Source organism: Capricornis sumatraensis, chromosome 20, assembly GCF_032405125.1.
Source record: "Capricornis sumatraensis isolate serow.1 chromosome 20, serow.2, whole genome shotgun sequence".
NCBI classification, from domain to species: Eukaryota; Metazoa; Chordata; class Mammalia; order Artiodactyla; family Bovidae; genus Capricornis; species Capricornis sumatraensis.
Genome location: NC_091088.1, coordinates 66,938,416 through 66,964,903, shown reverse-complemented (window position 1 = coordinate 66,964,903; position 26,488 = coordinate 66,938,416). Strand labels below are relative to the sequence as shown.

General features: G+C 51.8%; 2 protein-coding genes and 1 long non-coding RNA gene across 3 annotated transcripts in view; 1 reads left to right on the top strand and 2 right to left on the bottom strand.

The window, feature by feature from the left end:
• Nucleotides 1-5,097: 5,097 nt before the first annotated feature.
• Nucleotides 5,098-11,380, bottom strand: MYADM (myeloid associated differentiation marker). Its single transcript, XM_068992051.1, has 3 exons — nt 11,311-11,380; nt 9,299-9,376; nt 5,098-7,420 (listed from the first exon to the last, which is right to left on the bottom strand). The coding sequence occupies exon 3, from the start codon at nt 7,416-7,418 to the stop codon at nt 6,450-6,452; it is 969 nt and encodes a 322-aa protein (XP_068848152.1). The 5' UTR covers nt 7,419-7,420; nt 9,299-9,376; nt 11,311-11,380; the 3' UTR covers nt 5,098-6,449.
• A 2,620-nt stretch (nt 11,381-14,000) lies between these two features.
• On the top strand, nt 14,001-22,790 carry LOC138095765 (uncharacterized). Its single transcript, XR_011146415.1, has 4 exons — nt 14,001-14,165; nt 16,153-16,336; nt 22,251-22,491; nt 22,725-22,790. It is a non-coding gene; the product is annotated as an uncharacterized lncRNA (long non-coding RNA).
• Nucleotides 22,791-24,518: 1,728 nt separating this feature from the next.
• LOC138096941 (cationic amino acid transporter 3-like) overlaps nt 24,519-26,488 on the bottom strand; it is a 39,943-nt gene continuing 37,973 nt past the window's right edge. The window contains exons 14-15 of the mRNA XM_068993170.1: nt 24,887-24,945; nt 24,519-24,766 (exon numbers count right to left, since the gene is read on the bottom strand). Coding sequence (XP_068849271.1) covers nt 24,519-24,766; nt 24,887-24,945 — 307 coding nt within the window. The remainder of the gene's footprint in view (nt 24,767-24,886; nt 24,946-26,488) is intronic.

Below are 26,488 nucleotides of genomic sequence, written 5' to 3'. Positions count from 1 at the left end.
CCAGGGTGCCGCGGCGACTCCTGTGAGCCCACCGCAACTCCGCTAGAATCTCCGTCTGATGTGTCTCCGTTCCATTGCACAAACTTTGTATTGATGCTAAGATCCAACGGTGAGCAGGAGGGAGTCTTGACGTCTCACTTTTTCGGATGTCACCCAAGTTTCGAGTTCTCCCTCTGGGCTTCTTGTGATTTTTGTACGTCTGTGTCTCCCTCCGGGAGTGTCCCTTTCCCTCGGCCTCTGTCTCTCTGGTTGGGTCTGGGTTCCTTCCCTTGTCTCTGAGAATTCCTGTTTTTATTTCTCTCTCTTCTTCGCTGTGTGTCTCCATCTACGTTTGTCACTCCTCCTGTGGACCACCCCCCTCCTGGGTCTTGGTGTGTCTCTCTCTCACTCCGAGTCTGTCTCCCTGAATCTCTTCTTCTCCCTCCGTCTCTGTCTCTGCGGAGCTCTGTTTCCGCTTTACTCCGTGTCTCTCTCCCTGTCTCATTCTCTGTGTTCTCTTCTTTCTGGTTCTTTGCATTTCTCTCCCCTGGTCTTTGCAGATGCTTTCTCCCTGTCCCTCCCCGTTCCTCTGAGCTTGTTTCTCTCTGACCACTCTCTGACTCTGTGAGTCTCTATCCATTGCTGGGGGTCTCTCTCTGAATATTTAAGCTGATCTCTCTCCTTTTCCTTCTCTGCTCTCCAGCTCTATCTTTTTGTCCCTTCTTCACCCACTCTGTATGTCTCTCTGTCTCTGTGAATCCCTCTCAGCTCGGGGACGAGGGGGTGGGTGGAAGGTCTTTCCCTCCCTCCATGTCTCTCACTGATTCAGTCTGTCGCCCCCCGCCGGCTCTGAAATACCCTGGGCATCTCCGTCCGGGGGTTGGGAGGGGCTCTCCGAACGTTTGGCCCGGTCAGGTTTCCTCCTGTCTTCCCCTCCGTCTCCCCACCGGAGTCTCTGCCTCTCTCTGGTGGCAGTCTGTCCCTCCCGCGGCTTCAGAGCACTTCCCAGTTCCGGCTCCTTGGGGGTGGGAGGGGAGGAGAGGCAGGTTCTGTTACCAAGGGCAACCACGGCCGGGCCGGACTGCGAGGCGCAATGCACTCTGGGACTTGTAGTCTGGGCCTGCGGATCGGCTGTTCTGGCATGGCGGCTGAGAACTTTCTTTCCCGGCATGCTCCGCGAAATGGGGCGTGGCGCTGCGGCGAGCCGGGGGCGCGAGATGCCCACTGCACGTTCTCTGGGACTCGTGGGGGTCGGGGAGTCAGCGAATCCGAGTATTAAACCCCCAAAAGTGGGGGTCACTGGCTTTCCAGCAGCTTCCAGGTGTCCGCCGTCCCCCAGGATAGAGGATAGGGTGCGGGGGTGGCCCCGAAAACGGACCTAGGAACCCCACCACGCTCTGTTCTAGTTCGGCTTGGGTTCTCGAATTGCCAGCATAGCACCCTTAGTCCTACAGCTGTTCTGATGCATTCCAGAAGAGGGCCAAGCGTCGGGTGGGGAGAAGGTGGGGATTGATTTAGGTCCGAATTCCGGGGTGGACAGTGGAGGCTTCTCCTCCCCAAAAGGGCGTAAGCCTGCTCTAGATAGCCCTCCCCCGCCTCCAACAGGACCCTTCCCCCTTTTTGCAGTATCTCTTCCCAATTGCTTTTGCGGCTGTAGGTGGAAAAAATGAGTTGCACGATCCTTGAATTTTCCCCCAAATCATGCTACTTATGTATTTGTGATCGTCCTGGAGAAACCTGACAAGATGACCTTCTGTGGGATAGAGATTCGTGGCAGGAGTAATTCATTTGATCTTCTTGGAAGTTTTCAGTTGACCATGTGTGTCAGGCAGCTTAGCACTAAGGGTAAAATGGAGCTGAGAGTGGGAATTCAGGCAGGGTCAGATCCTGAAGGCCTTGACGGAAGGGCTTTGGTGTTACCTTTGGGCAATGTGGAGCGGAATATGGAAGGATTTGAGCAGAGGAGGACAGGACCAGATCCGGATGTTGAAAGCAAGGCACCCTCCTGGGTCAAGGTGGGCTGCAGGTAGGGTAGTCCAAGGAGTAGGCTGGAACAATAGCTTGAGTGAAGCAAAACTATAGGAACTTAGAGAATGAGACAGACATAAACAGGATTTTGTTGTTCAGTTGCTAAGTCACGTCCGACTCTTTGCGACCCCATGAACTGCAGCCTGCCAGGCTTTTCTGTCCTTCACCATCTCCAGGAGTTGGCTCAAACTGTTCTTTGAGTCAGTGATGCCATCCAACCATCTCATCCTCTGTCGGATTTAGGAAGAATACAGTGATTGATTATATTCTTTGCAGCCAAAGATGGAGAAGCTCTATACTGTCAACAAAAACAAGACCAGGAGCTGACTGTGGCTTAGATCATGAACTCCTTATTGCCAAATTCAGACTCAAATTGAAGAAAGTAAGGAAAACCCCTAGACCATTCAGGTATGACCTAAATCAAATCCCTTGATTATACAGTGGAAGTGAGAAATAGATTTAAGGGCCTAGATCTGATAGAGTGCCTGATGAACTATGGAATGAGGTTCGTGACATTGTACTGGAGACAGGGATCAAGATCATCCCCATGGAAAAGAAATGCAAAAAAGCAAAATGGCTGTCTGGGGAGGCCTTACAAATAGCTGTGAAAAGAAGAGAAGTGAAAAGCAAAGGAGAAAAGGAAAGATATAAGCATCTGAATGCAGAGTTCCAGAGAATAGCAAGAAGAGATAAGAAAGCCTTCTTCAGGGATCAATGCAAAGAAATAGAGGAAAACAACAGAATGGGAAAGACTAGAGATCTCTTCAAGAAAATTAGAGATACCAAGGGAAAATTTCATGCAAAGATGGGCTCGATAAAGGACAGAAATGGTATGGACCTAACAGAAGCAGAAGATATTAAGAAGAGGTGGCAAGAATACACAGAAGAACTGTACAAAAAACATCTTCATGACCCAGATAATCACTATGGTGTGATCACTCATCTAGAGCCAGACATCCTGGAATGTGAAGTCAAGTGGGCCTTAGAAAGCATCACTACGAACAAAGCTAGTGGAGGTAATAGAATTCCTCCTGAAAACAGTTGAGCTGTTTCAAATCCTGAAAGATGATGCTGTGAAAGTGCTGCACTCAATATGCCAGCAAATTTGGAAAACTCAGCAGTGGCCACAGGACTGGAAAAGGTCAGGTTTCATTCCAATCCCAAAGAAAGGCAATGCCAAAGAATGGCTCAAACTACTGCACAATTGCACTCATCTCACATGCTATGAAAGTAATGCTCAAAATTCTCCAAGCCAGGCTTCAGCAATACGTGAACCGTGAACTTCCTGATGTTCAAGCTGATTTTAGAAAAGGCAGAGGAACCAGAGATCAAATGGCCAACATCCGCTGGATCATGGAAAAAGCAAGAGAGTTCCAGAAAAACATCTATTTCTGCTTTATTGACTATGCCAAAGCCTTTGACTGTGTGCATCACAATAAACTGTGGAAAATTCTGAAAGAGATGGGAATACCAGACCACCTCACCTGCCTCTTGAGAAATCTGTATGCAGGTCAGGAAGCAACAGTTAGAACTGGACATGGAACAACAGACTGATTCCAAATAGGAAAAGGAGGACGTCAAGGCTGTATATTGTCACCCTGCTTATATAACTTATATGCAGAGTACATCATGAGAAACGCTGGGCTGGAGGAAACACAAGCTGGAATCAAGATTGCTGGGAGAAATATCAATAACCTCAGATATGCAGATGACACCACCCTTATGGCAGAAAGTGAAGAGGAACTAAAAAACCTCTTGATGAAAGAGGAAAGTGAAAAAGTTGGCTTAAAGGTCAACATTCAGAAAATGAAGATCATGGCATCCGGTCCCATCACTTCATGGCAAATAGATGGGGAAAGAGTGGAAACAGTGTCAGACTTTATTTTTGGGGGGCTCCAAAATCACTGCAGATGGTGACTGCAGCCATGAAATTAAAAGACGCTTACTCCTTGGAAGAAAAGTTATGACCAACCTAGATAGTATATTCCAAAGCAGAGACATTACTTTGCTGACTAAGGTCTGTCTAGTCAAGGCTATGGTTTTTCCAGTAGTCATGTATGGATGCGAGAGTTGGACTGTGAAGAAGGCTGAGCGCCGAAGAATTGATGCTTTTGAAGTGTGGTGTTGGAGAAGACTCTTGAGAGTCCCTTGGACTGCAAGGAAATCCAACCAGTCCATTCTGAAGATCAGCCCTGGGATTTCTTTGGAAGGAATGATGCTAAAGCTGAAACTCCAGTACTTTGGCCACCTCATGGGAAGAGTTGACTCATTGGAAAAGACTCTGATGCTGGGAGAGATTGCGGGCAGGAGAAGGGGACGACTGAGGATGAGATGGCTGGATGGCATCACAGACTCGAGGGACGTGAGTCTGGGTGAACTCCAGGAGTTGGTGATGGACAGGGAGGCCTGGTGTGCTGCGATTCATGGGGTTGCAAAGAGTCGGACACGACTGAGCGACTGAACTGAACTGAACTGAACTGAACTGTGTGATGACTGAGAGGGGAGATGGTAAGAAGTGGTGCCTGGGTTCTGCTGCACTCAGAATGAGACATGGTATTTCTCAGATGCTTGTGGGACTCCAAAGAAGGATCTTTGTTCCTTTTTTGTAAAAAATTCTTTTTTACAAATTATTTTTGGTGTGCTGGGTCTTTGTTGCTGCACTCAGTTTCTCTGGTTGTGGGGAGCAGGGGCTTCTCCCTGCAGGAGCCTCTCTCCCTGCAGAGCACGGGCTCAGTAGTCAAGGCAGAGGGACTTAGTTGCTCCGTGGCACGTGGAATCTTCCCGGGTGAGAGATAGAACCTGTTTCCCCTGCATTGGCAGGTGGATTCCCCACCACTGAACCATCAGGGAAATCCTAAAGAGGGAGAAATCTTGTTCTTGTCTATCCTAATTAGCTCCCTTCATTTGAGGGATAAATTTGGAAGATCCAGACTCACTTCTTTTCTGATGAGGCCAAGGTTGTTTTGATCCCAGCCTCTTTCTCCTACCAGTCCCAGAAATCTGGGCCTTGCCCTCTCTCCTGGAGCCCTCCCCGTGAATAAAGCAGGCACAAGTCTTTCTTTTATCTTTATATTGAGGTTTTAAAAAAAAAGAATGAACATTATGGATGTGGGAGAAGGGACAAGGCTTCTCTCCCGTGACTGACTGACAGCAGGGGCCGATGGGAATTAGAAGCTCCAGGGAATTAAAAAAAAAAATAAAACATATATTTGTACATTTATATAGATCATGTTATACACGTGAGTCCCAGAGAAGCAGGAAGCTGCAGCAGGAAGCAACGAGCACACAGAAACACACGTGTGTGCACCACACACACTGAAGCAGTGGAATGCAATTCCTCTGACTATGGCATAGTAGCAATTCCCATCCCCCCACCCCACCCTCCAGGAAAAAAAAATTTTAAGAAACTTCCCTTTTAACAACAGGGCCAACCAGTGATTGTTGCCCTTGTGACCAGGAAAAAAACAAACAAACCCAGGCTAACATCACCTTGAAGGCTGGCAGTGGCCATTTTCTTTTCTTCCTAGCAAAGGCAGGAGATGCTATGTTTAACACTGAAGCTGGAGGGCCACGTCCCTGTCCCTCACAAATACTTGAGACAGTTGTCTTCAAGACCCTGTGGTTCTTTGCCGCAAAGACTCTGCAAAGAGTCTTTGGGATGGAATACGTCTATCCCTTGCTTCCTTTAAGATGGCCTCTAGGCAGTGGGGTTTTAATAAGCCTGGCAAAAATTCTGGAGCCAATCTCAGGTGAGGCTGAGCACCAGGCGGGGCCTAGGGACCCAGGGTCTATGCTTTAAGCCTCCAGCCCACTGGAAATTATTGACCTCCAGAGTTTTTTTTTTTTAACTTAAAGGGGAGGAACACTGTACACACCCCCATCCCCACTAGGAGAAAGGGGGTTCAACTCCTAACTACCCACCCTACCCCCGCCGCCAGACACACACATACACATAACACACACACATCAACTAAGGCACAGCCAAGGCGGGCAGGCATGCTTTGGCAAGGAGGCCCCTCCAGAGGCCCAGGGTATGAACAGCTGCAAAAGGGGGTGTGTGAAGTGGAGCTCAGCACCTTTGGAGGTGGGATGGGGGGTTGGTGGGGCTGAGAAGGAAGAAGGCTCAGAGCTCCCAAGGGGTCAGGAGAGGAGGCAGAGGTGGAAACACACAGGATGAAAAGAGAAGAGAGCCTCAAAGCAGAGAAGGTGGGAGAAGAGAGCAGGCAGAAGTAAAACAGGATGTGGCGACCGAACAGGAAGAGAGGCAATGCAGGAGGAGGCGTGAGGGACACAGACAAGGGGGCAGGAAGGGCTGGGAAGGACGCGAGAGAAGTAGGTGGGAGTGGCCGGGAAGAGCACACCGGTGCGGGGGGCCCAGAGCTCTGCGAAGGGCCTCCAGCGAGAAGGGGGAGTTAGGGAGAGCCCCACCCCGGGGACGAGGCTCAGACCCTGACAAAAACCAGGCGGGCTGAGTATACCAGGTCAGCCAGGTAAGCCAGCAGGTTGATGCCTGTCAGGATGGCCACGGCCAGCCGGCGGTCCCAGAAACACACGTAGTGGACGTGGCTTCTGCTGCACCCGGGATCCATCTGCCGTCGTGGCTGACCGCCGTGCTTCTGGTCGAACTGGTAGAGTGGCCAGAGGACCAGGGCCGTGGCGTAGGCGAGAACGGAGATCAGGGCCAGGCCCGACAGGAAAGTGGGGAAGGCGATGGGCAGGACGTTGGTGCAGTCGCCGAGGTTCAGCAGGATGGCCACGGCCGCCAGGATGAAGCAGATGGAATATACGGCCACGCACCACTCCAGGGCCGACCGGTTCTGGTACAGCCCCGGGTCGCTAATGAAGGCAAAGATGACACAGGCCACGAAGGTCTCCAGCACCTTGAGCAGCCCAGGCACGGTGGCCATGTAGCCGGTGATCTCGCCGGGCCGGGCCCGGGTCCAGGCCACCTCGGTGGCGTAGGCGAGGCAGGCGATGCAGGAGAAAGCTGTGGCGGCGATGGCGTGGTCCCGGGAGCGCCCGTGAGACAAGAACTGCACGTAGGTGGTGGGGTAGATGATGGAGGAGGAGAGGCAGAAAAGGGCGGCGTAGCAGGCGTAGGTGATGGGGAAGTTGCGCCAAGACAGCGGGAAGCGCACCTGGAGCCCGCCCAGCTCCACGATGAGGATGATGAGCGTCACGGAGAAGCAGAAGCACCAGGTGAACATGGACCAGTTGCCCATGGGCCCCGTCCAGGCGCCCACGCTGGCCACCAGCGAGAAGGCCACGCAGGTGGAGACCAGCTGCAGCAGGCGGAGGAGGCCCAGCGGCTGGGTCAGCACCCGAGGGGACCCCACGATGGTCGGGGAGCCCAGGCCGGAGGATGACGACATTGTGGTTGTCACGGTGGTGCGGGTTACCGTCACCGGCATGGCTGGGGGGAGGGGAGAGAAGATCCTAAGAACATTTCAAATTTGAGGATCCTGGGTGCCCCCCACCCTGGGGCACTTGCCTCCCTGGAGGGGCTGTTGTGGACGGTGTAATCTGGACTCTAGCTGGAGGGGTACCCAGGATTTGGGCCTTTCAGTTTTCAAACCGGGCCAGTCCCAGGCCTACAGGGATGCCGGTGGTCCAGATGTTAGCCCCTCCCCACCTTCAGCCTCATGTCAGAGCTCAGGAGGGTAGGTACCCTGTCTCTGTTTTCCCCAGGACCCTTGTTTCTTTGCCCTGAAAGCCAACTCTTGTAAAATCACGTCTCCTTTTCCCCTCTCCACTCCAGACACACAAAGCTGCTCTCCTTCCCCCAGGGACTCAGCAACCCAGCCACTCAAGATTCTACTCTATGGACCACCCTGGTGGACCAGTGGTTAAGACTTTCCACACTTTCAATGCAGGGGGCAATCCCTAGTTGGGGAACCAAGATCCTACATGTCTTGGGTTACAGCCAAAAAAAAAAAAAAGATTTTGCTCTAAAGTGTCCTGGTCTTGTGCCCTTCCCACCACCCCCCATCAGAAGAGACCCTGTCTTCTGTGATCTCTTAAATACCCCACCACTGCAACTTCCTCCCTTTGGGTACCCAGGGATCTGCAGCCAGGACTTTCTTTGATCTAACAAACATTTCCAGCCTCCAGACACATTCAAGAGTCTAGCCATCACTCAGGAACCCTCTCAGGGACCCACATCTGATCAGAGCTCCCAATCTTCCAGCCTGTCGCCTCTCACTGAAGGGTAGTCTGTCCCCAGTTGGAACTGGGTATTACCAGCGTCAGCAGCACGCCTCCTGTGGCCACAGGGATTTAGGTCTGGGGTGCCTGTGTGCTAAGTCGTTTCGGTTGTGTCCAAGTCTTTGCGACCCTATGGACTGTAGCCCGCCAGGCTCCTCTGTCCATGGGACTCTCCAGGCAAGAACCCTGGAGTGGGTTGCCATGCCCTCCTCCAGGGGATCTTTCCAACCCAGGGATACAACTGGGGTCTACTGCACTGGCAGGTGGGTTCTTAACCACTAGCGCTACCTGGGAAGCCTGGGGAACTTGCACCCACCTGAGAAGCCTGGGAAAGTTCAACCCAAAGGAAGCTGTTTCCTCCTGCCTCTCCCCCTTCCCCAACATAAGGTCCAGGCCCCTCCAGGAACCAAGCCAGCTAGTCCCCAACTTCCAGGAACCTCAGCCCCCTCCCCTGACCCAGGCCACTGAAATTTCTGCGTCTCTCTCGTTCAGAAAGACAGCGTCCTTGTCCCAAAGACTCAGGAATGAAGGCCCAGCCTCAATCTCCTGACCAGGTGTCCAGATCCTCACTCAGGCCCTAAAATATTCAATCTCTCGGCTACTGCTGCTCAGCCACTTCAGTCATGTCTGACTCTTTGCGACCCCATGGACTGTAGCCCGCCAGGCTCCTCTGTCCATGGGATTCTTCTCCAGGCAAGAATACTGGAGTGGGTTGCGGTGCCCTCCTCCAAGGGATCTTCCCCATTAAGGGATAGAACCTCAGTCTCACGTCTCCTGCATTGCAGGCGGATTCTTTGCCACTGAGCCACCAGGGAAGCACCCCCTGCAAGCTCAAAAGGCCTCTCTCAACTCCCGGGCAATAAAACTTCCTCCTTCCAGTGTAGGAGGGCAGGGTCACAGCCCAGCTGTCCCTCACAATAGCTTCCTGGGGACACAGGAGACCAGTTCCTGAACATACTTCTTCCTCAGGTCTCAGGATCTAGGCGGCCAAATTCCCCAGCCCCTCCTCCTTCAGATCCAGGAGTCCAGATCCCTGAACCCCTCCCCGGCTCGGACCCAAGAGTCTGTGACCCCCAGCCCCACTCACCAGCGGTCTTGGCGGAGGACCCCCACCAGAAAGAGATCCGGCCCTGGAGGCGGATTGGGTCAGATACCTGGAAAAGGGCTGATCAAGTGGAGGAGGAAGACGTCAGCGGCCAGCTCAGACCCTGCCCCGCCCACCCGCCGCCCGGGCGGGCCCCGAGCACGCGGCGAGGCGGTGTGGTGGACCCCGGGCGCGCCTCCCAGCCAGGGCGGGGACTTGGCCCGGGAATCCCGGACGGTGACCTCGAGGGAAGCCCCGCCCCTTCCTTCCTCCCCTCCCCCCGCCCCCCCAAAAAACCTGCGCGGGCGGGAATGGAGGGAAGCGGCGAAAAGTGCCTGCCCCGCGGGGCGGGGGGCGGGCTGTGATCTTAATCCTGCTCCGGCCCGAGAGCCGCGGGAGGGGAGGGCTGGGGGGAGGCCGGCGGCGGCGGGGGGGCCCTGGGCGGCGGCTGCCGGGGCGGGCCGCCCGGGCAGCGCCGCGTCTCCGTCCTTATAAGGGCTGCAAGTCGGCCCAGCCATTCGGAATGTGGCGAGGACCGGGAGGCGGCGCCGCGACCCGCGCCCTGCTCCTGGGATTCTGGCGGGGGAGGGGAAGGGTGTAGGGAAGGAGGGATGCTGGGGGCGGGGGGCGTAGTGTGGAGCCCGGACTCCAGGGCTAGAAGAGGAGAAGCTGCTAGGTCGAATGCCTGGGTCCCTAAAAGGCGGGCCGGGAGCCCAGAGCCTCAGGAGGAGGGGCTGGGTACCTGGACCCCTGGGTTCGCCTTGTGCACGCCTCGCATCTCGGGGTAGGGATGGGGGCGGGAAATTGCACAGTACTGGAAGCCAGTTCGGAGACAGTGGCCACACCTCCCGCCACCTCCCGGAGAGCTGGTCTCCCCCGCCCGGAGCTGGGCCTCCCGGGCCACCTGGGAGGTGCCCCGCAGGAGCCTGCCACCTCCCGTTCCCCTGACCCGTTAGGAGGAAGTGGGGCGCGCCCAGGAGGCAGAGGGCGGGGCCTCGGTGAGACTCCCCGGGAAGGGGAGTTAGCGCGCGGACCACCTGGAGGAGTGGGGTCCGTCCCCACTCTCCGAGCCCCCAGCCTTGGCCCCAGGTCAGAGCTCAGGAATGAGCCGCCGGAGACCCAAGCAGGGAGGGGAAACGCCCTGTTGGCTTCCGAACCCAGCTCAGGACGTCCCCGGCCACGCCCCAGTCCTGTCCCCACCTCCGCGCCGAACACCACACCCCATCACTCTAAAACTCAGAATCGTGCCCTGAAACCCCAACCTGTCCTCTCAACCCCCTGGGAACCAGCTCCATCTTCACTTTGGCGGCATGGGTACTGAAGCTCACTCTCTGGCCTTTTGCGTCCAAAGTTCGGATTCTAACCCCTGGATGGAGAGGAGGTCCGTAATTCTGGACCCCAGCCACTCTCCTTGTCAAACCCAGGACTCCCAACTCTGAGCTCCTCCAGGAGCACAGCCCCTCTTCCCTCAGACCCAGGGGTCCAGGTCCCCAGCCCCTCCTCAGACCCGGGGGTCCAGGTCCCCAGCCCTTCTTCCTTCAAACTCAGGAATCCCGGTCCCCCTCCCATCAGACTCCGGAATCCAGACCCCCAGCCTCCCAGCTCCCCAGCCCCCTGCCCTATCAGATCCAGGAGTCCAGGCCCCACTCCACCTCATTTTAAAGATGTAAGACCTGTATGAGTTTAGGACTCCAGCCCCCCCTCCCTCAGATCCAGGGCTCCAGACCCGCAGCCCCCCCTCCCTCAGATCCAGGGCTCCAGTCCCCCAGCCCCTTCTCCCCCAGACCCAGAGGTCCAGGCCCCCAGCCCTTCCTCCATCAGATCCAGGAGTCCAGGCCCCACCCGACCTCCTTTTTCAGATGTACGACCTGTGTGAGTTCAGGCCCCCAGCCGTCTCCTCTCCAGGACCCGAGTCCTGACCCAAACCACCTTTCTCAGGACCGAGACAACTGGAATCCCTCCGCACCCAGAATCCTGGACGCTGCGCCCACCCTTGGGGGTTCCCGCAGCCTCACCTTACAGGCCAGCGACCGCAGCGGCTGAAGCACAGGCGACAGCTGCAGATTAGAAGGGTCTGCGGTCTGGGTGGGGTTGGCCGGCCGGGGAGTGAGGGTGGGCGGGGCCGGAACTCCGGGCTCGAGCCGGATTAGGGACTCCCTGGCCAGGGCTATCCCAGTCCCGCCCCTAGGGCGGGGCCAGAGGCAAGGCCGCACCCCCTCCGGCGAAGAACCGCGCCGCAGTGGTCCCGCCCCGCCAGCGGTGGGGCGGAGGGCTGAGGTCACTGTTTCCGTGGTGACAAAACAGGAAGACACAACAGCTGGAGGGGTCTGGGCTCAGGAGGGCTGCCCTCCTCACCCCGGCGCTGGATGGAGAACTCTCCAGGGCCGGCCCGGGAAGGCCGTTGCCATGGCAACCCGTGTGTTTGGCCTTTGTTTAGGGCAAAGCCGCCCCCCCCACCCCCAGTTCGGGTCCCCACCCCAGTCTCACCTCGGTCTGTTCTCCCTCTCCCCTCCCAGCCCCCTCCCAGCCCCCTCCCTCCTCGTCTCCCTCCTCTGCCAGGATGGATGAAATCTTGGACATCTGGGTCACAAAGCGGCTGGGGAGAGCGGGCCTCTCTTTACTGGGGTCTGTTTGCTAGGGTCTCCCGGATCCCCGAAATGGGAAATGTGCCGGTCCCTAGACTTTAGGGGGTTCCTGGGTCCCCAAAAGAACAGTGGTTGGATTGCAGTGTTTAAGGAATTTTGGGGAGGAGTAAGGTGGGCCCTCCTAATCCTCTATAATGCGGTTCGCGCAAGAAGGGACGAATGGGCCGGACCCCAAAGTCCCATGTGTCGGTGGGGGTTGTTGGTAGCAAGATTTCTGGGATCAGGGCGGTGGGAGACGGGGACATAGAGCCCCAGGCTGTGGGCCCAGATTCTTGGCTCCTAGGAGCAATTACGGCTCAGACTCCCGGGTTTTCGGAACAGATGGGGTTGCAAGCCGGGCCTCTTGGATCTGGAAGCGGGAGATATTTTTGGCCTGCATTCCTGGCTCCTGGAATAAGGGAGGGGCTCAGAAGCTTAATAAGGGCGAGGCTGGGGGCTGGGGGTGCCAGATTCCTTATTGCTGCAGGGAGGGAGGGGGCCAAGGGAGTGCTCTGCCCGGGGCCCAGTGTGGCGGCGGGGGGAGCGCGGGGTCCTTTTTTAGGGTCCGCTTCGGGGCCCTGAAACGAATGGACAGAGCCAGAAGCAAGCAGGAGCTGAAGGTCGGGATGCTCGGTCTGGGGCTGGGGCGGAGCGGAGACCGGGACTCCCGGGTCCCTCCCTGCTGGCCCGGCTCACTCACCGCGCTCTGCACTGGTCCCCGGCGCGGCCTGGCTTGCGGCTGCCGCTGGGCGGGGCCCGGCGGGACTGCGGCTGCTCCGCGACGCCGCGCTACCCTGGGCGCTGCCCGCGCCGCCGCCGCCGGGTGTCTTCCAGGCCGACGACTGAGGAAGGAGGCTTTGAGGCCGAGCTCTAGGGTGGGAGCCGAGCGCGTCGCGAAGGGAGGGGTCCGAGAGGATGCTGGAGCTCGGAGCCCGGGGCTGCGTGCTCTACGGAGGTGGGAGGGGTTGGGGGGGCACCTGAACGCTGTGCGCTTTGCAGTTGGGGAGGGGAGAGGTGGGGGCTGAAGGGCTGTGGAGCCTGTACGCCCCCTTTTGTGTCCTGCAAAGGCCGCAGACCTTGTCTGTCTTTATGTGCCCTGCATAGGGGAACGGTCTCTAGGAGCCCCTCGTGGGGATGTCTAGGAAGCCAGGACAAGGTAGGTATTCGTTGGAGGATCTCCAGGGACGCACCTCCTTGACCCTCTGTAAAGAAGCATCTCTTACCCCTTTCTTGCCCAGATCTTTGCCTGACCCCAAAGTGGCACTCTTGAAGCCATGAAGCCAGTCGCTCAGTGGTGCCCAACTCTGCGACCCCATGGACTGTAGCCTGCCAGGCTCCTCTGTCCGTGGGGATTCTCCAGGCAAGAATACTAGAGTGGGTTGCCATTTCCTACTCCAGGGGATCTTCCCCACCCAGGGATAGAACCCGGGTCTCTCGCGTTGCAGGCGGATTCTTTTACCGTCTGAGCCACCAGGGCACTCCTGAGATGCGCCCGCCAAATAGTAAAGAGGCCGTCACCGCTCACAGTTTACTGCCGGTGTGCTCTCCGGTGGCACTGTACCCCCCCCCCCCCGCCCCCGCCCTTTAAGACACTGAAACCTCAAACAGCAGAGTGCAGGGTAGCAGGAACAGGAAGCAAACATTTAAAGAGTGAGTCATCAGGTGCGATCCTGAGACGTGACCCTGGAGGGCTCCTGGGTCTTGTGTAAGCTGGTAAAAGGTATGTGCCACTGGTTCAGAGTGTTTACCCACATCCTGCCAGGACAGCCGTCTGCCAGACCCCAGAGACGCCGTCTGCCACCGGGCACTGAAACCCAGCCTCCAGCAGGCTGTGCCTCTCTTAGTGAGAGCAGCTGCTTTCTGCTGCTGGGGTGTGGACCCGCCCCCTAACTTCCTAACAAACCTGGCCCTTTGATCAGGAGCAGTCTTGCGTGGGTTAACCTGCCGGTGAATGGGGCCATTCAGTTTGTACCCAGATGCTGCTGTTGGCTAGGAAAGCAAACAGAACCCAGAGTTCATTATTCCAGGCAGGAAAAGGTCAGCACCCAGTCCGAGACGGAAGAGGTCCAAGGTGCTCCTCGGGTGACCAGGTGTTGGCTGATCTCCCGAGAGAACCATGGCACATTAGGGGGCCCAACACTGCTTGCTGACGACAGCAAGGTGGGCCTCCAGCCGTGACGAAGCTCCGTAGCTGTGATGAGGCAGATCCATGCGTAGCCCACCATGGCTGCTTTGTCCATCAGCAGGTACTGGTGAACGTTAAGCAGGCACTGGGGAGACGGGGGTGGCGGGGATGGGAAGAAGCTGACCGAGAGCTGCGGGGTGGTCATCCGGTCTACTTAAGTCTTACTAGGACTGTCTGTAATGGAGAGTTTTGGGGGAGAATAGACCTGGGTACAGGTTTAAAAAACAAACAAACTTTCTTTAGGCTGTGTTGGGTCTTCGTTGCGGCTCAGGCTTTTCTCTGGTGGTAGGGAAGCTCGTGGGCTCAGTAGTTTCAGCTCCTGGGCTTTAGAGCACCAGCTCAATAGTTGTGGCGCACGGGCCTACTTGCTCTGCAGCACGTGGCATCTTCCCGGACCAGGGATGGAACCCGTGTCTCCTGCACTGGCACACAGATTCTTTACCACTGAGCCACCCAGGAAACCCTTGGGGACAGATGATGAGCTGGTTCTTGCTCCTGACACCTCTGACAAGCGCCCGTGTGTTTGTTTTCCACATCAGCCACTAATTCTCTAATTTCAGACAGCAAATGAGTGTCTGATGAGTGTCTGAATCTGGACACACTGCTGCTGCTGCTAAGTTGCTTCAGTTGTGTCCAACTCTGTGCGACCCCACAGACGGCAGCCTTCTAGGCTCCCCCGTCTCTGGGAGTCTCCAGGCAAGAACATTGGAGTGAGCTGCCGTTTCCTTCTCCAATGCATGAAAGTGAAAAGTGAAAGTGAAGTGGCTCAGTCGTGTCCGATTCTTAGCAACCCCATGGACTGCAGCCTACCAGGCTCCTCTGTCCATGGATTGTCCAGGCAAGAGTACTGGAGTGGGGTGCCATTGCCTTCTCCGAATCTGGGCACACTAACCTCTTGCAATTATCGTCAGACCCCACAAGTAATAGGCTCAGTCCCATAAGACCGCTCCCATTTCAAACTCCAGCCACAAGTCCCAGGCCTCCCCTGCTTCTGACCGACTGGCTAGAAATTGGGGTGTTCCCAGGATTTGGCTTCCATCATTTGCTAGAATGGCTTGCAGAACTCAAGGAGGCACTTGGTATTGAACGTGCAAGTCAGACTCAGTTGGGTCTGACTCTTTGTGACCCCATGGACTGTAGCCCACCAGGCTCCTCTGTCCTTGGAATTCTCCAGGCAAGAATATTGGAGTGGGTTGGCATGCGCTTCTCCAGGGGATCTTCCCTACCCCAAAATCTTTTGAGCCCGAGTCTCCTGCATTGCAGGCAGATTCTTTACCATCTGAGCCACCAGGGTATTACTGATTTATTGTAAAGGGTGCAACTTGGGAACAACCAAACAGGAGAGATACGCAGGGGAGGATATGGGGAAGGGATGCAGGGCTCCCAGGCCCTCTCTGGGCGTGTCATCGCCCAGCACCGTGATGCATTTACCCGCCTGGAAGCCCTCTGAATCCCGTTATTCAGGGTATTTATGGAAGCTCCATTATGGAAGCATGGTTGGTGAAATCACTGGCCATCGGTGCACAAGCTCCATCTCCTGAGCCTGTCTGGAGGTCAGGGGGTGAGGCTGAGAGTTTCAATCCCCAATCACACAATTGGTTCCTTGGGCAACCAGCCCTCATTCAGAGCTAACTAGGGCTTCCCAGATGGTGCTAGTGGTAAAGAACCCGCCTGTCAACGCAGGAGACGTGAGAGATGCCAGTTCGATCCCAGGGTTGGGAAGATCCCCTGAAGAAGGAAATGGCAACCCACTCCGGTATTCTGCCAGGACAATCCCAGGGACAGAGGAGCTTGGTGGGCTGCAGTCCATGGGGTCGCAAAGAGTTGGTTGGACATGACTGAGCAACTAAACCGTCAGAAAGGGTTCAAGGAGTAATAACTCCTTTACTTGGAAGGGATATTCCCACTGTCCTCAGACTATTGGATTCTCAGGAAAGTTCCTGAGTGACAAACTTTCCAGTTTTTATGGGGTTTTATCTCCCATGCTCTGACATGTGTATTTTAGTAAGACATATGAAGTATGTTATCTGCTCTCTCCTGCTTTCCAGGTCTTATCAGCATTGCGATTGGCCAGGACAGAGTCTATATCGTACTGAAAGCAGAAGTTGGTGGAAAATTTGGTGATTCTGGAGCAGTATCATACAGCATATCTCTAGCTTGGGAGAAGATCGAAATTTGAAGTACAGTGTCTACTGCGTGCAAATCACTTTTGCACCATCATAAACCTGAACAGTTAAGTCAAGCCATCCTAAGTGTGGGACTGTCTGTATTCTTTCTTCCCTTTACTGAGATCGACATATCCCCCTAGTCTGTTCTCTGGCCGTAACTATCACCTTTTTGGTGTCTTTGGACTTCTCGGTCCCTTGCGCTCATTTCCCACATAGGTTCCTGAAATTCTCTAAAGAGCATCCTTCTAGATAGATACGCCGTGAACAGGTTGCACGGATCCCCCTGCCTTCAGAGTGGCCTGGTTGCCCCTGGCTCTTGCCAGGCTCCTCTTGTTCCTCTCCATGAGCTGCAGAAAATATTGTCATGTTTCTGTTTGCCCCACGATGTGACAATGTTTGGGAGGCACTGACTTAGAAGACCTATGCGAACATCACCCTCCACACCATAGCATCCACCTCTCCACTGGGTTCTCCATGCCTCTCAGACATCAACGATTTCTCCTTCCATCCTACTTCCTTAGCAATAGCCGCTTGTGATCTTGTCTTAACTTGATAGGAGCCCCCAGTCCATCAGCACGCTCCTTCCTTGCTTTCCTCTTCAGACATGCTTCCCCAGCCTATCATTTCAGTGACCCTCTTCTCACACTAGGATATTTAACTCTACTTTGCCATTCTGTCTTTTTATTACCCCAGTCTTGAAAAAGAATACAGAATATCTAAATAGACATTTCTCCAAAGAAGGCATACAGATGGCCACAAAGTACAGGAAAAGATGCTAAACATCGCTAATTGTTAGAGAAATGCAAATCAAAACTGCAATGAGGGGACTTTCCTGGTGGTCCAGTGCTTAAGAATCTCCCATCCAACGCAGGGAACATGGGTTCGATAAGATAAATCCCCTCCCCACCCCACCCATGCACCACAACTAGTGAAAACCCATGTGTCACGATGAAGACCCAGTGCAGCCAAAATTTTAAAATTAAATGAACAGATAGAGTTTAGGCTCAGATAGCTTCTTAAAGTGGGGAGTGTTAGCCACTGAATGTGATTATTTTAAAAAAATGCCTACACTTGGGAAAAAAAACTACAATGAGGTATCACCTCACACTGGTCAGAATGGCCATCGTTAAAAAAGTCTACAAATAACAAATGCTGGAAAGCATAAGGAAAAAAGAGAGCCCTCCTACCCTGTAGGTGGGAATGCAAATTGGTGCAGCCAGTGTGGAGAACAGTGTGGAGTTCCTTAAAAAACTGAAGATAGAGCCATATGATCCAGCAATCCTACTCCTGGGCACACATCCAGAGAGAGCCATACTTTGAAAAGGTGCGTGCACCCCTACGCTCACAGCAGCACTGTTCATAAGGGACAAGACATGGAAACCAGCTAAATGTCCAACTGGCAGATGAATGGCTGAGGCAGACGTGGTCCATATATACAATGGAATGTTACTCGGCCATAGAGAGAAGGCATGAGGCGACACGGCGCTTCCCAGGAGGTGCTAGTGGCAAAGAACCCATGTGACAATGCAGGAGTTTGATTCCTGGGTTGGGAAGATCCCTTGGAGGAGGGCATGGCAACCCACCCCAGTGTTCTTGCCTGGAGAATCCCATGGACAGAGGAGCCTGGCGGGCTACAGTCCACGGAGTCGCCAACAGCTGGACACGACTGAAGCAACTCAGCGTGCACACAGGCAGCAACGTGGATGGACCCAGAGACGATCATATTAAGCGAAGTTAAGTGCGAAGTTAAGTGAGACAAAGACACCGATCGTGTGAATCTCAAAAAGGACACAAATGAGCTTATTTATGAAACAGAATGAGACTCACAGACTTTGAAAATGAATTTATGGCTACCAAAGGGGAAAGGTCGAGGGTGGAGGGATAAATTGGGAGTTTGGGATTAACATAAACATACTACTATATATAAAATAGATAAACCACGAGGTCCTACCATAGCACACAGGGAACTCGACTCAATCCTCTATAAGGGAAGAGAATCTAAAAAAAAAGAGTATATGAAAGTGTTAGCTGTTCAGTCATGCCTGACTCTCTGTGACCCCATGGACTGCAGCCCACCAGGCTCCTCTGTCCATGGGATTTCCCAGGCAAGAATACTGGAGTGCTTTGCCATTTCCTTCTCCAGTACATGTATATGTATAACTAAATCACTCTGCTGTACTCCAGAAACCCACACAACATTGTAAACCAACTGTACTCCAGTATAAAACTGGGTTTCCTGGTGGCTCAGTTGGTAAAGAATCTGCCTGCCTTGCAGAAGACCGAGGTTTGATTCCTGGGTAGGGAAGTTCCCCTGGAGGGAAAGGGCAGCCCACTGTAGTATTCTTGCCTGGAAAATCCCTTGGAAAGAGGAGACTGTGGGCTACAGTCCGTGGAGAGGCAAACAATTGGATGCAACTGAGCATCTGAGCATAAGCCAATATAAAATAAAAATTAAAAAAAAGAAAAAGCCCATCTATCAGGGTTTCTCCCTTGCATGTGTTTATCCCTAAACAATTGAACATCACTGGAGAAAGTCATATTACAAGGCATAAAGATATAGTGAAAGTGAAAAAGTGAAAGCATTAGTCATGTCCGACTCTTTGTGACCTCATGGACTGCAGCCTGCCAGGCTCCTCTGTCCATGGAATTCTCCGGGCAAGAATACTGGAGTGGGTAGCTGTTCCTTTCTCCGGGGGATCTTCCCGACCCAGGAATCGAAGCCAGGTCTCCTGTACTGCAGATGATTCTTTACCATCTGAGCCACCAGGGAAGCCACAAAGACGTGGCGACCAAACTCAGTACTGGGCTCGTACAGTGTTGCCTACAGCCCTGTGGCAGTCCTCTGGTCGGCTCTTTCTCACTGTCATGGTGACAAGCGCACTATTTTTAGGCTCTTTGATCTCTGCCCTCAGCCTGCATTCTCAGTCTATGACCTACCTTCTTTATTTAGAAAGAGAACAGAAGTCGTTGGCTGGTCAGTTCCTCAACTTCCCTAAACTGACACCAGAATGTGACAATATTTCCAGAACTGTTCTTGAACTATAGTGAAGTTCTTCCTGTCTCACGCTAATCCTGTCTTTTTTTTTTTTTTTTTGCATTTGTCTTTTAAATTGTAGTAGATTTGATGTAAAATATTATATACGTTTACAGGTGTACAATATGGTGATTCACACTTCTTAAAGCTTATACTCCGTTTACAGTTATTCTAGAACATTGGCTATATTCTCTGTGTGGTACCATATATCCTTGTAGCTTATTATATACATAATGGTTTGTACCTCTTAATCCCTTACCCCTATACTTCCCCTCCCCTCTTCCCTCTGCTCACTGGTAACCACTGGTTTGTTCTCTGCGAGTCTGTTTTCTTTTTATTGTTGTTATATTAACTATTTTCTTCTTCTTTTTTTTTTTTAGATTCCACGTATAAGTGATAAAATACAGTATTTGTCTTTCTCTGTCTGACTTATTTCACTTAGCATAATACCCTCCAAAGTTTTCATGTTGTTGCAAATGGCAAAATGGCCCTTCTTTTTATGGCTGACTAGTATTCCATTGTGTGTGTGTGCGGATCTTTACTCATTCATGTCGATGGGCACTTAGATTGCTCCCATATCTTGACAGTTGCAATAATGACACCGTGAACACTGGGGTGCATGTATCTTTTCAGATTCATGTTTTTATTGCTTCTGGATACAGACCCAGGAGTGAAATGCTGGATCATATGGTAGTTCTGTTTTTAGTTTTTTGACTTAAAAAATTTCTACTTGTCTTTTTGACCCTTAAATACGTTCTTCTTCTCATCAACTTACTATCGCTCTTAACAAGGGATACTCTGCTGCTATTACTCAGCCTCTCCTGCTCACAGAACCTTTCACTGACTGACGTTTTGAGAACTAATCGTTGTTTTCAATTGTGGTCAAATACACAGAACAGAAAACTTACCTGCTAAACTTGCCTTTTTTGGACATGTACTGTTCAGTAGTGATAAGAATGTTCATGGAGTGACCACATGAAGACACAAAGAAAAGATGGTTGTCAACAAGCCAGGGAGAGAGAACTCAGAGGACACCAACCTCCAACTTGATCTAGGATTTCTAACTTCCAGAATTGTGAGAATATGAATTTCTGTCTAAGCCATACAGCCTGTGGCACTTTGTTATGGCAGCCCCATGGAAACTAACCTATCACTTTGAACAAAAAAAAATTTTTTTTTTGCAGCCCCTTCGGGAATGTTAATTCAGGCATCTTAACCCATGCCCCCTGCAGTGGAAGCAGAGTCTTAACTGCTGGACCACCAGGAAAGTCCCCTATATTCTCTTTCAAATCCATCAACTTCTATACATCTCTGTATTAGTCAGAGGTCGCTGGGTAATACATTTCCCCAAAGGAATGAAATTCTACAGCATGGATGAACCTTGAAGACATTACATTTAGTAAAATAAGCCAGACACCAAGTAACAAACACTATAAGATTCCACTACCACAAATACTGTAGTAATCCCAATACTATAGGATTCCACTACTTAAAGTAGCCAAATCCTTAGAGACAGAAGGTAGAATAGTATTTACCCAAGGCTGGGGGCAGGGGGAATGGGAGTTAATATTTCAGGGGCCCAAAGTTTTAGTTTGGGATGATGGAAAAAAAGTTCTGGGATGTGTAGAGTGGTGATGGTTGTACCACCAGTGAATGAAGGCCACCGAACTGTATGCTCAAAAATGGAAAATTTTAGGTAAATTTTGTGTTATGTGTGTTTTACCACAAAAGTTAAAAGAAAGAAGACGGGACTTCCCGGAGTCCAGTGGTTAAGACTCTGCACCTCCAGAGCGGTGGGTGTGGATGTGGGGGGGTGGGGCGGGTGCAGGGTCGATTCCTGGTCAGGAAATTAAGATCCCCGCATGCCTAAAGGCTCAGTCAAGAAAAGAAAAAAAGAAAGAAATAGAAAAAATTATGTAAAAATACATGAATAAAATGTAAAATTCAGTTCTGTAGTTCCACTGGCCACATTTCAAGCACACAGCGGGGTCATCATATTGGATTCAAGCGTGTTCGTTTCTTAAACTCAGAAATCTGAAACTCAGTTTTTTGGAGTGTGGAAGCCCGTACTGGGCTCCCCTGGTGGCTCGACAGTAAGACTCTGCCTGCAATGCAGGAGACTGGGGTTCGATCCTTGCCTGGAGAATCCCATGGACAGAGGAGCCTGGTGGGCCATAGTCCATGGGGTCGCAAGAGAGTTGGACACAACTGAGCCACTAACACTTTCACTTTCAGCCTGTGCTAGATACAGATCCCAGCAGTATTTAAAACAAAACAAAGCAAAACAAAACAAAACTTTGTGACTAAGTGGGTTTTATTCTAGAAATGGAAGGATGGCTAATATTCAGAAACCGTTAATGAGATTTATCCCATAAACAGAGCCAAGTAGAAAAAAACCATGTGACTATCCCATATGCACTAAAAGAATATCTGACAAAACGCAATTTAAAAAATTGAATAAACAGGAAGTCAGGGTTCCTAAAGCTGTTAGACATCTGTGGCTCTCCAGGGCTCCTGCTCTGTGAAGAAATTTCTCTGGTCTTTGGTGTCAGGGTGGCTGTGGAAAGCTACTGCTTCTAGAATTTCCTCTCCAGGCTTCAGCGTGTATAAATACTACAGGCCAGGTCTGGTGCCATGGGAACTTCCCAGCACAGGACCCTCTACTGGGGTTAGTTAAACTTCTTGTGGCTCAGAGGTTAAAGCGTCTGCCTCCAATGTGGGAGACCTGGGTTTGATCCCTGGGTGGGGAAGATCCCCTGGGGATGGAAATGGTAACCCACTCCAGCATTTTTGCCTGGAGAATCCCATGGACGGAGAAGCCTGGTAGGCTACAGTCCATTGGGTCGCCAAGAGTCCGACACGACTGAGCAACTTCACTTTCACTTTCACACCTCTTGTAAGCACACAGGTGGGAGCTATTGTCTGACCTTTTCTTTTTGGCTAGGCGACTCGTGGGATCTAGTTTCCCCACCACGGATTGAACCCATGCCCCTTGCATTGGGAGGCAGAGGCTTAATCACCGGACCACCAGGAAGTCCCACTATTGTCCGATTTATTAGGAAGGCTAAAGGGGCCAAGACCTGCCTTCTTCTCCCTCTCAGCTGATCGCTTCCTTCCGGGGCTTTGAATTGGGCAGGAAAGAAGCAAGGACATTGGAAATTAAGAGCACAGCTTCAAGGGCGCAGGTATGAGGTGCTGAGTGCTGACTGGAGGGAGTGATGGGGGGCGGGGGCGGGGTGGGGGGGCGGTGGCCAGGCAGCTTCTTGGCCTGGGTGGCTGGGTGCACGTGACTTAAGAGCATTCTCTCTGCTGTGTATTCTTGGCTTCCGGCCAATTTACGTTCTCCAGCCATCCCCGGAGCTCGGCCATTTACTCCGTTCTGTGTCCTGCCCTTAAGCCCCTCCTTTGCTTCCCACAGGCAGAAGCAACGCCTTTCATTTGCAGATCAGAACCCGGACAGGTAGCAACTCTCACCGTTGCTGGAGACCCCCAGGAAACCTCCCCCCACATTTCTGAGAGGAGGTTTCACCCCCATGAGATTATTTTCTTTCTCCTCGAGATGCAGATTGGATTAACAGATGGTGATTTTCATCGTAATCTCTTCAGCAAAATAGACTGAAGTCTTCTGTTTGGAAGACGTAGGCTGCCTTTGGTGGAGGGGCCGGGGGGGTGGGGAAGGAAGGAAGGAAATCTTATTTGGTTTGTAAAACTCCCCTCCTAAATGTACTTATCAGATGGAAATAAATCAAGTCTCTGCTTATAAAAGACTGGATAAATAAGCTCTGGCATCTCCAGATAATGCGGCAAGATGTATATCTTAAAAAAAAAAAAAAAAGAAAAAAAGAATTAGGAAGCTCTAGTTACCTAAATGGAAGATTTCCCAGGATAACAGTCTTAAGCGAAAAAGGCAAGATGTAGGACCCTGTTACAAGGATTTAACCTTCTGGTGAGAAAATATAAAAATAAGAAGATGCGTTCCTATTTTATTGTGTGTGTTTGTATAAACACTGCAACGGTCCACAAGAGACTCAAAAAAGTGCAGACCTCCCCAAGAGCGGGCAAAAGCCCCCACAGAACAAGTAGGGGCTTCCCTGATTGTCCAGTGGTTAGACCCCACACTTCCTCTGCAGGGAGCTCAGGGTCCATCCCTGGGTCAGCAACTAAGATCCCACATGCCTCCTGCTGTGTAGCAAAATAACAAAACCAAAACAAAAAACAAACCCAAAGCAGAAAAAACACAAACCAACAACAGAAAACTGAGATGTGGGACTGAAACTTCTTCCTGTATGTGTATAAATTTCAAATTCTAAACACATGAACACATTACTTACTTAAAACCATATCTATATATAGATTATATGACTCAAGGCACAGAAAATACTTAGGACAATGACTCCACGTCAGTATATGCTAATTATTATATGATGCATAGTGCATATTAATATGATATAAAATATGCCATGGAAAATTCTGGAAAGCTACACAAGAAATAGGCTCAGACCAAAGGGAAAGGAGGATTGGGCAATTGGAACTTTATCTACCCTTTTTGGTGCGTTTTCTGAGTCCTCTCTCCTGGTAAATGCATTACCAAGACCAACCACAGAAGGATGCATGCATTTTAACGAGCTATTTATAATCTGCCAGGCAAGGAGCCTTTCGATGACAAATGAATACAGATGACTTTTTCTCCTGAGCTTCTACGAGGAGACTAGAGGAATGTCGCAGTTCGCCTTCACAGATAAAAATAAGTGGGGATCAAAAAAAAAAAATAGTGGGGAATCTAACATAAAAAATTGCGAAGGCTCGAAGGCCAAGACTGATGAAACCACGCTCCACAGGCATGGGATTTATCGCATACCTATTGGGGATTTCAGGTGGGGGGGGGGTGGTGTCTGCGGCCTGGAGACAGGTCACCTCCCGGACGAGTTACCTGGGCCAGGTAACCTCTTCATACCCTCTGGGACCTCAGAACAGAGGCAGCTTCCATAGAAAGACCTCGTTTCAGGTCATCTTGGGGCTGAACCCAAGTTTTCACCACTTGCGGTCTGTCTGTCTAAATCTGTAGCGAAAAGGCATTGAGCCAGGCCCAAACACACGAAAACAACTCAAGACGGTCTGGGCCCTGCAGTGGGGGCGGGGGGCGGGGGGCGGGGGGCGGGGAGGGCGCATCCGTGTGGGTCGCCCTCTAGCGGACGGAGAGGGTAAAGCACGTTCAGCCTGGAAATGGAACAAGGGCGTCGGTCTTCCTTTCAGGGCTGGGCGTCAGCGGCGAGTGCGCAAGACCGACCGCCAAGAAGCTCGCTGCTCCGCCCTGCATGTTGGAGGAGAGACGGGGAGGAACCAAACCCCTAGACTTGTTGTCCTTTTTGAGCAGGAAATCAAAAGGTATGGAGGGTCTGCACAAGTCTCTTTTAGGCTGAGCGAAAGGGCCTTTGGAGGGTGTGACCGTTGAGCTCAGAGCTGAAGGACGAAGAAGAGCCAGAGGCCACGGAAAGCTGGACATTCTGGGCGCGGGAAAGAGCAAGTGCCTCAAGGGAGAGGGAACCCCTTGGCCCCCTCCCATCAGGGGACTGTCCTTACCCGCACCCCCGTCGACGTGTTTCTGAAACAGCAGAAAGCCCACGTGGATGAACCCGGGGCTGCAGAAGGGAATGGGGCAGGTAACATGGTATTGTCACAAAGACAGGTATACAGGCCGAGGAAACAGAACACAGATTTCAGACACATGCACACACATTGAAAGCTACCGATACGTGAAGAAACGCACACAGCACCGCAGCGGAGAAAGGATGAACTCGTTGGTTGGTGTACTGCTCAGCCAATGACCCTACCCCACTCAGCCCTGTCAGATTCTTTGCCACCCTGTGGACTGTAGCCTACCAGGGTCCTTTGTCCCTGGGATTCTCCAGGCCAGAATACTGGAGTGGGTTGTCATTTCCTACTCCAGGGGATCTTCCTGACCTAGGGATCGAATTCCCATCTCTTGTGTCTGCTGCGTTGGCAGATGGGTTCTTTGCCACCAATGCCACCTGGGAAGCCCCCTCTTACCATATCCCCAAATAAATTTCCAGACGCTTCTTAGGTCTAATTGAGGAAGATAAATAGAGCATATTCAAGAAGAAGACCTCTTTGCGTGCTTCTTAAACAGGACACAGAATCGTCGTGTACAAATGAAAAGTGGGAAACTGAACTGGAACTTCTGTCGCTATAGGTTGAATGTCTGTCTACGGTCTTTGAAATTCATGTTTTGAAATCCTGACTCCTAACATAAGTATTTGGAAGTGGGGGCTTTTGGGAGGTCACTAGGTCATAAAAGTGGAGCCCTTGTAAATGGGGTGGATGTCATGATAAAGGATCCCTTCACACTACTGTGTATAAAATAGATCACCAAGAAGAACCTACGACGAGCACAGGGAACTCTATTCCGTGCTCTGTAATGACCTCTGTGGGAACAGAATCTAAAAAAGAATGGAGATATATATATATATATATATGTATATATCTACTTACCTGGTGGGCTCTTTCCTGGTGGCTCAGATGGTAAAGCGTCTGCCTGCAATGCAGGAGACCTAGATTTGATCCCTGGGTCGGGAAGATCCGGAATGGCAACACACTCCTGTATTCCTGCCTGGAGAATTTCCTGGATAGAGGAGTCTGGCAGGCTACAGTCCATGGGGTTGAAAAGAGTTGGGCACGACTGAGTGACTTTCACTACGCTACTGCTGTATGTATATGCATAACTAATTCACTTGGCTGTACACCTGAAACGAACACAACACTGTGTATCAACTATACTCCAATTAAAAAAAAAAAAAGAGAGACCCATCAGCGCATCCTCCAGACCCTATGCCATGTGAGAGCACAGCGGGAAAAGAGTCATCTGTGAGCCAGTGAGCAAACCCTCGCCAGTCACCAAACTGCTGCTGCCTTGATCTTGGTCTTCCCTCCTCTAGAACCATAAGAAATAAATGTCTTGTTTGTAAGTTACCCGCTCGGTGGTATTCGATTGCAGTAGCGCAAATGAAATAAGACATCTGTTCACCCCAAGTCACTTCCTTGTTTTTTTTTTTAGTTGATTTTTGTTGACATATAATTGCTTTACAACATTGTGTTACTTTCTGCTATACAGCAAAGTGAACCAGCTATATATATATACATATAGCCAGCCCCTCTTTTTTTTGG

Bases quoted from the DNA above. Each gene is read 5' to 3' on its own strand.
- MYADM (XM_068992051.1), bottom strand. From the start codon at position 7,418: ATGCCGGTGACGGTAACCCGCACCACCGTGACAACCACAATGTCGTCA.